Below are 9,034 nucleotides of genomic sequence, written 5' to 3'. Positions count from 1 at the left end.
CTTACATGGAACGCCTCAGAGCGAGGTAACGCCGCATGAGTCATGTTTTTTCGTGCGTGCAGCCGGCTCTATCGAATTATAAGACGTTGTCACGTCAAAAAATCACGAGGAAACCCTATACTTCAGAGTCCTCCATTATGTTCTCAAAGGTGTGGGAAGTTTGGCAATCCGCCCTTGGCCAGCATCATGGAGTATGGCCTAGAATCTATATCCCTCCCTCTCGTGGTCGGTGATGGATTGAGATGATGATGATGAAAAAGAATATCCGGCTAAGTTTGTTGTGGGCTCTTCTCAGACCTGGGTCCGATTTATTTCTGGGTTCGATTTTCCCTCGTAGCTTTAGTTTTAAGTAATTAATTAATTATTATCACCACTAGGTATATCATCCTCCAAATTTTGACTATCAAAAGGTGTAAAGTATCTACTTTGAATTATGAATGACTAGCTGACGCGCGCGACTTCGTCCGCGTGGATTTGGGTTTTTCGAAATCCCGTGGGAACTCTTTGGTTTTCCGGGATAAAAAGTAGCCCATGTGCTAATCCAGGATATTATCTATCTCCATTCCGAATTTCAGCCAAATCCGTCGAGTAGTTTTTGCGTGAAGGAGTAACAAACATACACACACACACACACACACACACACACACACACACACACACACACACTCACACACACACATACAAACTTTCGCCTTTATAATATTAGTGTGATTCTGATTTGATTTTGACGTTTGCTGTTCCGTAACGAATAGTTAACTCACCGAGTTGAGAGCCGACTCGAAGATGGAGTTCCAGCAAAGCGCGGCCGCGAGCGCTGCGGCGGCGAAGAGCGCGGTCGCGCCCAGGCCCAGCCGCCGCCACAGCGGCGCGCGGCCGCGCATGCCGCACCCGAGCCCGATAGCGACCGACCTGCCAACAACCCCAACACATCATTCACTGGAAGATGAAGTTCCACTGCCAACCGCCGCTACCGTGGTGCGGGAAATCTCATCAATGATACCCGCGCCTTCACCCACGTGGATTTGGGTTTTTAAAAGCGAGAACTCTGATTTTCTGGGATAAAAAATTGCCTAGGTATGTCAATTTTCGAGACGAAAGCTACCTCTGTACTGTTGCTTGGTATATTTTAATGTTGTAGTAGCATTTATATTCATGAACCCAGAATTATCTCCTCTTTCATTATTTGACATCCCACTCGATACAGTAGCAAAAAAAAATTTTTGGAGACCCCCCCACTTTTTTTGATGTAACATCCGTTAAGTCAATTTTTTTCGTATAAAATGTAGCCTATGTCACCCGGACCTTTACAGCGAATCAATTGACACCTCATTCATCAAAGTCGGCCCAGTAGTTTAGGCGCTACGGTGGAATACACAGAATTTGGATACAAACATACATACATAATATTACATACATACATACATACATAGACAGCTAAAATCATAACCCTTCCTTTTGGCTTTGCCGCAGTCGGGTAAAAAACTACTATAAATACTTACTAACATATAAATTGGACTTCGTCTGTGGTGGCGTTTGCTGGCGCGCGTGTTGTGACTTTTTGGAGTGTTTTTTTTGTTAAAACTGACTGAAAAGTGCTCTAAGGGGGTGCCATGCGTATGTCGGCGAGCGGCGGCACAGACGGGGTCCATACTTGTATAGTTTAGCTAACTTGTTACAAATAACAAAAACTTGACATTGGCTAATCATTGTAAAAGCCAGACGAGAGAGAAAAAAAAAACATATAAATTGTGCTAACTAAAGCCATCTATCCTATGTGACCTTACCGCGCCTTACCCTAAGGAATTAGACGGCCATGCTACAAGTTACAACAATGGCTCCCTGGAGATACTACAATATAATACCATAGTACTTATCTTACTTAAAGTAATTCACATTACGCATAATAGGTATATTGTAGTAGGCCTAATCAGGCATAGGGGACATCATTTTTAACCCCCGACCCAAAAAGAGGGGTGTTATAAGTTTGACGTGTGTATCTGTGTATCTGTGTGTCTGTGTATCTGTGTATCTGTGTATCTGTGTATCTGTGTATCTGTGTATCTGTGTATCTGTCTGTGGCATCGTAGCGCCTAAACGAATGAACCGATTTTAATTTAGTTTTTTTTGTTTGAAAGGTGGCTTGATCGAGAGTGTTCTTAGCTATCATCCAAAAAAATTGGTTCAGCCGTTTAAGAGTTATCAGCTCTTTTCTAGTTTTCTTGTAGAAAAGAAGGTTACATAACCGTTAGGTTCATAATATTATGTCAATTGACAAATGTCAAGCTGTCAAGATGGACGTTGCCTACATAATTATTTATTTGAAAATGATTTGTCGGGGGTGTTGAAAATTTTTAATTTACACTTGTAAATAAAAATTAACAAATGTTGTATCGTGTGTAAAATAAAATGCTCTCCAAATCTTTTCTTCAAAAACAAAAATCTATTCAAAATAATTAAAAATACAGCAATTATTGATAAAATCTCTCAGTTCGGTTCGATTTCTTCCGACATCTTGAACAATTGCCGACGTATTTCAACAAATTAACACGAAACGATATTCAACTCATATATGTGTAAACCTTCCTCTTGAATCACTCTATCTATTGATGAAAACCGCATAAAAATAGTTTAAAAGAGAGAGACAGACGGCGGGAAGCGATTTTGTTATATCTGTGTAAGACAGCTGTGTAAATATACCTATTTGATTTGTTACATTCAAGAGTTCTCCTCAATGAGGCCTATTCATGAGTTAGGTATCAATTAGGCTAATTTCGGAAACAAGGTAATTTTAATCTTTATTAAGGTACAACACAACATATTTACGCGGAACAACTGAAGTCTTTAAATACATATTGATCAATGTAAATACACATTGACCAATATAATAAGTAGACATTGGCCAATATTCGGCAATAGCTTAGTGGTTAAGACTTTGGCTTCTTATACAGAGGGTCCGAGGTTTGGTCCTCAGCATACCTACAGTACCTACATCTCTAACTTTTCGGAGCTAAGTATATGTGTTTAGCAATAATTCAACATCGCTTTAACGGTGAAGGAAAACATCGCTTCTATAATGGGCTAAGAGCCAGCGCGTGCCAGATCCCGGACCTTTACAACGAATCAATTGACACCTGATTCATCAAAATCGGCCCAGTAATTTAGGTGCTACGGTGGAACACACAGAATTGGAATACAAACATACACATACAAAATATATAGACTGCTAAAATCATAACCTTTCCTTTTGGCTTTGCCATAGTCGCGTAAAAATAACATGACGTTTTATTCTAATTCCAGACCTAATATTCAATAGAGATAATGCAATAGGTACATTACCGTACATGCACATGTATATTTATAGGTAAGTACTATATCTTTTTGTTGCATATGAGTTAACATAACATTACCAAGCATAAATAAGTAAATAGATAATAATCATGTATTTATTCTGTCATAATATAACAGTTAAATAAATAACAACTTTTTGTGTAATTTTTTTACTGACCTCATGTTTTTGTAATGTATAATACGGAATTAATGCACAAATTGTTGATAAGACTGAATTAAGGCTTACTTTTTTAGTCCATAACTACACTAAGTGTGTAAGTAGATACTTAATATTATAATTATTGCGAAAGTATATCTGTCACTTCATAAGGTTTTAGACCTGGGGCACGGTTCGCAACAGAGGAAATCTGTAACAAAACGTCGAGGTTTCGAAGTCACAGGCAAAAGGCAGGCGTCAAATGTTCCTATATTTGACGCTAGGTAGCCTCCTTTAGGCAAGGTTCTGAAGATACAGGCAGCGTGCCCCCTTTGAATAAAATAAAAATAAATAAATAAATAAAAAGCTTTATTTATATTCCTTACAATTTCTTCTTAACTCTAAAGTTCTATTATTATTAGTTATCTAGTTATTCTTCTAATTTTACACTTTGTTTAAAAAAAATATTATTTCACAAAAATTTACTTTAACTACTATTTATTTTTCTAATCCTATTATTTATTACTATTTTTTTTTTTAATTTTTGTATTATCTTATTTTTAAAAAAGATTTTTTTTTCTTATAATAAATATGCTTGCTATTTGTATTCGTTAACTTATATTTTGATGTAAGGACCGCCTGTGGCGGTGAAAGCCTCCTCCATTTCGCCAAACATCTGACAATAAAAGTAGCTGCAGGTAGTACTCTTCTTAATGGAGGGTTTTTGTCTACTACCCCCGCGGTGACAAACCGTTCTGGGAGAGATTTTAAATGTTCCTATATTTGACGCTAGGTAGCCTCCTTTAGGCAAGGTTCTGAAGATACAGGCAGCGTGCCCCCTTTGAATAGCTAGACTAATTCTTTGTCCGAGGTAGCTGCCAGCTCTTCGGTCTCCTGTGATGTCGATTAACCTCTTTGCTAGTTCCTTAAAAGTTCCTCATATGAAAATATACTTATATAAAATCATTTAATTGCTTTTGACTATGTTAGTAAGTAGGTTTTTTATTTTTTATTTTATTTGTCTCATGAGGCACTAAAAGTGCATATGCAAACCAAACTAGTGTTAGCCCGCTTCCATGTAGACTGCATCATCACTTACCACCAGGTGAGAATGCAGTCAAGGGCTAACTTGTGTCTGAATAAAAAAAACAGCACAGTTCAGATTTTGCAGCGCAGGGCAGTAGTTTGAGATGTGCGTTGATAGATCATTCAGTCAGTTATTCACCTTTTCCTTTATAAATATCTAGATGTAATAATTTATAGGTAACTTACAGAAGTGGGTCGGATCCACCATTTGAACTATTATAAACTGATAAGCGTTGTATAATGTGTATATTATAACTAGGGGTCGGTGAACTCTGTTATCAGAAACGTGAATGTATCGAGTATCATTAAGGCTATGTACAGACAAGGCGAACCCACTCACGCGTATAATTTGTCGTATCCTACGAATAATGCCACAACGCAACGGTTAGAATGGCGTTTTATTTTTTTGCTGATTTAATTTAAATCTACTCTCAATTTCATATCATTCAAACTCGAGAGTGCTTCCTTCCTTCCTTCTCTCTGGGCTGGTTTCCGCACTTAAACGTTTCCGTTACTCGAGAAGAAGGTGCCAGAGAGCGGGTGGATGAGGAAGGCGGAGGACCATGTTGGGTGGCGCGCTCTTGGAAAGGCCTATGTCCAGCAGTGGACGCATACAGGCTGATGGAATGGAATGGTATGGGCAAAATAGCAAACCTCACAGCGTGAAGCGTATGTTCGGCAAACTTAGCGCAAAGTGAAGAGAAGACATCAAACGAGTCTCAGGGAGCTGCTAAACCAGGCGACGCAAGACCGCAAAACCGCAGCGCGTGGTAGTCCCTACAAGACTTATATCCAGCAGATTTTATCGTGACGTAAACGGTCACCTCACCAGGGACCTACTACCACCGCATAAAGTACCTAATAATGTTACAATATCGTTTCATACAAAACTTGTGATAAGTGGTGGTAAAATTCCAGTGCGTCTATGAGTTTGTGCGGACCCGCAGCGAATTCTTCCGTTCTAGACATAGCTTTAACTCTTCAAGTAGTTTTCTGATAATGTGAAGGTCCAATTAAAAGGTCAATCAGATAGCGGAAAGACAATGTTTGAGCGAATTTCCTCATACGTGAAAGGAAAAACTTACTAACATATCCCCGCACACCTCAAACCGCTGAATCTATTGAGGTTTTACATGTAGCCTAGCTTTCTCTATACCTAATACAAACCCCCACTAAGAAATAATTTTTAGGAACTCCTACGGTGTTTTAAAAAACCTAAATCCACGTGGATAAAGTCGTGGTGCTAATTGAGATCTGTCTCTGAAACCTCTCTGATGAGTGAAGTGGAAATCCTGATTTATTAAGATTTCTAGGAGTTAACCATACCCCTTCCATGTAAACCAGCTTTCATCTTGACGATTCAAAAGCACTTTTAAAAGTTTATTTGAATAGTACTTATCAAGTATTTCTACTTACCTATAATGCTTACACATCACGAAAGTAAAGTACTTACTAAAAATTTAGCGTCCAGACAGCAAAAATATCTTTTAAAATTTTTATAGAAAAAATACTTGTACATTCCGAAAATAACAAGAAAAATATCAGCGCAAGCGAAGAAAGGGAGAAATTTTTCTTTAATTTTGCAAGCAAATAGAGAGAGAGAGACCGCACCCCTTTAGCCCGTGTAATGGTTTTGAATTTTTTAATCTTTTTACATACTTAAGTACATTCTTGTGGGACACCCTTGGCTGCGCCGGCTTCGGCTGTTGCCGACGTCGCCGTTGCCTAGCGCTGCCACTGTTCATGACTAGTATCTTTGCACCGAGGGCCGCAGGGGTAGACGTAGCTTAGTAAGTGCTGAAGTGGAGAGCACAGCGTCGGAAGACTGTCAGCACGATCGACCTGAGGAGGGAGGCGGGAAGGAGCTGGATCAGGAAAATAGACATCATGTAGCATACTTTTGCAAGGTCTGCATACCTAACTTGAACTTGGGTACAAAACAATATTCTTTTCCAAATCGAAGATGTTGATGTACCTACTACAAAAAAAAATATCTTCTACATAAGGGTAAATAAAGCAAGAAGCAATAGAGGGTAAGCCCGATAAAACAAAAGAATGCAGGGAACAGATGGAACTGAAAAGCACCAGCAATTCGGCATCGCTTATGTGGGATTTCTGAAAATTCTTTCTTTGTTAAGTTGTACGAAAAGAATTTTTTTAGTAACGGAGTGGAGAAGTATTTTTGCGATACAAAGTCGAAAGATTTCGAAAAAATATAACTAGGAAATCAGTAGTTTTGTTCCCTGGTTAGCACTTGACTGCGATCAGTCCTGCTGGCAAGTGATGATGCAGCCTTCAGATGGAGCTCGCTTGCCTAGAAGATACCTGCCGAGTACCTACCTATACTAAAAGTGAAGAGGAAAACCGTTCCATATCCTAGCGGTTCGAAACAGAAACGAGGAGGCAAATCGCTTCATACGTGGCCCGTACCCACGGATACAGACCTTGGCGATGCCTTATGATACGATAATAGAAAAATAAAGGAAGAACCATATCAAAAAGTTCCCGGACATACTCTCCGAAAACTGTATTTATCCTGTAGAATACAGACAGATAGACAATTTTACTGGTTTCTAAACACAAAAATACCATAAAAAGTCCCTAAAATAATCACTTTCAGGAATACTTACATCGAATTCTTGGATCTATATTATTTCTTATCTATATAAACAATATAAGTAAACTGGGGCTTAAAGGAGAACTTTCGCTATATGCCGATGATACCACCTTGTTTTATTATGGAAATAAAATAGAAGACATAATTCAGGATGCCCAAAATGACCTTAACATACTTAATATCTGGTTTCAATGTAATTTGCTTACCCTTAATGTAAACAAAACTCACTATGTAATATTTGCAGCTAAAAACAAAAAAATTAACGACTTTGAACCACTTAAAATAAATAATATTACTATTAGTAGATCAGATTGTGAAAAATATTTGGGATTAACTTTAGATAATAAGCTTACATGGAAACCACATATTAAAAATATTAAAACAAAATTAGTATCTCTTACTGGAGCCATTCGCAGTATTGTACGTTGCTTGCCCCATAAAGTTCGTTATTTAATCTACAACTCACTTATAAAGCCACACTTAGACTACCTAATCCAAGTTTGGGGATCAGCAGCTAATACTAATCTTAAAGTACTACAAACGGCACAAAATAAATTGATTAAAGTATTATTTAACTATGATTTTTTAACCTCAACAGAAAAAGTATATAAAGAAACTAAATTAATGAACATAAGTAATACCTACAAATACTACACTTGTATCCTAATCCGAAAATTATTAACAAAAGAAATACACTCAAACATAACCTTTACAATTAAAAATAAATATCCTCAATTACAACGACTAAGAAGTGCCAACAACATAATCTTACGCGCACCACGAACTAACTATGGTAAACGAAATATTACATTTGAAAGTGCTCAATTGTATAATAAACTTCCCAAAAATATTAAAGAGTGCAAAAGTATACACACTTTTAAAAAACTACTAAAAACCCATTTTATGAATAAGCCTTAAACTATAAAAATAACGTAACAAAAATAAGTAATAACTTGTCAAATATAAATAATATTTTTTCATGTCACATCTAGTTCGTTTATGAATCTATGTAATCTACATATATAGTGAGTCAGCTCAGTCAGCTCAGCCGTGGCTATCGCTGACTATTGGACCTCGCGCGTTCGTATGTTTTTTGTTGCGATGGTACTTTAAGAATTAAAGTATAAATCTACCCACTAGTGTAATATTATAATATTATGTATGTATTAGAAGTTAGAAATTGAAATAACATATCTTAATTGTCTACTAACATATCTATAATTATTGTGCGCTCTAAAATGTAATTTTGAACTCTGTAACATAGCCTGTAAGTTTCATTTAAGTGGAAATTCCTTTATGGAACTAATAAAAGTCTTAAACCAGGAATTATCGATTACCCTAACACACAGATGTAATAGATTTTCCAATCAGAAAAACAAAATGATTGTATACAAAGTGATAAGATTAGCTCATGTTAATCAAGACTCGCCGCAGGGTTATCCGAGGAATCGTGTTTCAAGTATAATGATATCCTTCAAGAGGCAAGGTCGCTCGTGTATTTACTTGAGCCCTATCTCATGGAATATAATATAACTAGCGACCCGCCCCGGCTTCGCACGGGTGGACATTTATTTTTCTATTTTCCGGGATAAAATATATCCTATACGGATTCGGAAGAATCCCTCTAAGTAATGGTAAAAGAAATTTTGAAATCGGTCCAGTAGTTTTTGAGCCTATTCAATACAAACATACAAAAATACAAAGGTTTCCTCTTTATAATATTAGTATAGAATATAGATGTATGTGTAATAAAATGTCTACGAGATAGTGAAGACAAGAGGTTCTATTGAGGTTCTCAATCGAACAGGACCCCCGAATAGGAAGGACCTCTTAAGTTTTCCAAGTTA

General features: G+C 37.2%; 1 protein-coding gene across 1 annotated transcript in view; it reads right to left on the bottom strand.

Moving 5' to 3' along the window:
* The window catches only part of LOC123869701 (sensory neuron membrane protein 1-like), a 36,229-nt gene extending 29,899 nt beyond the window's left edge, over positions 1 to 6,330 (bottom strand). The window contains exons 1-2 of the mRNA XM_045912691.1: positions 6,230 to 6,330; positions 762 to 909 (exon numbers count right to left, since the gene is read on the bottom strand). Of these exons, the coding sequence (XP_045768647.1) occupies positions 762 to 909; positions 6,230 to 6,315 (234 nt within the window). The 5' untranslated portion in view covers positions 6,316 to 6,330. The remainder of the gene's footprint in view (positions 1 to 761; positions 910 to 6,229) is intronic.
* Positions 6,331 to 9,034: the final 2,704 nt, after the last annotated feature.

The sequence above is a fragment of the Maniola jurtina genome, chromosome 11 (genome assembly GCF_905333055.1).
Source record: "Maniola jurtina chromosome 11, ilManJurt1.1, whole genome shotgun sequence".
NCBI lineage: Eukaryota > Metazoa > Arthropoda > Insecta > Lepidoptera > Nymphalidae > Maniola > Maniola jurtina.
Note: the sequence above shows the minus strand (reverse complement) of the source record. Positions and strands in the feature narration are given on the sequence as shown.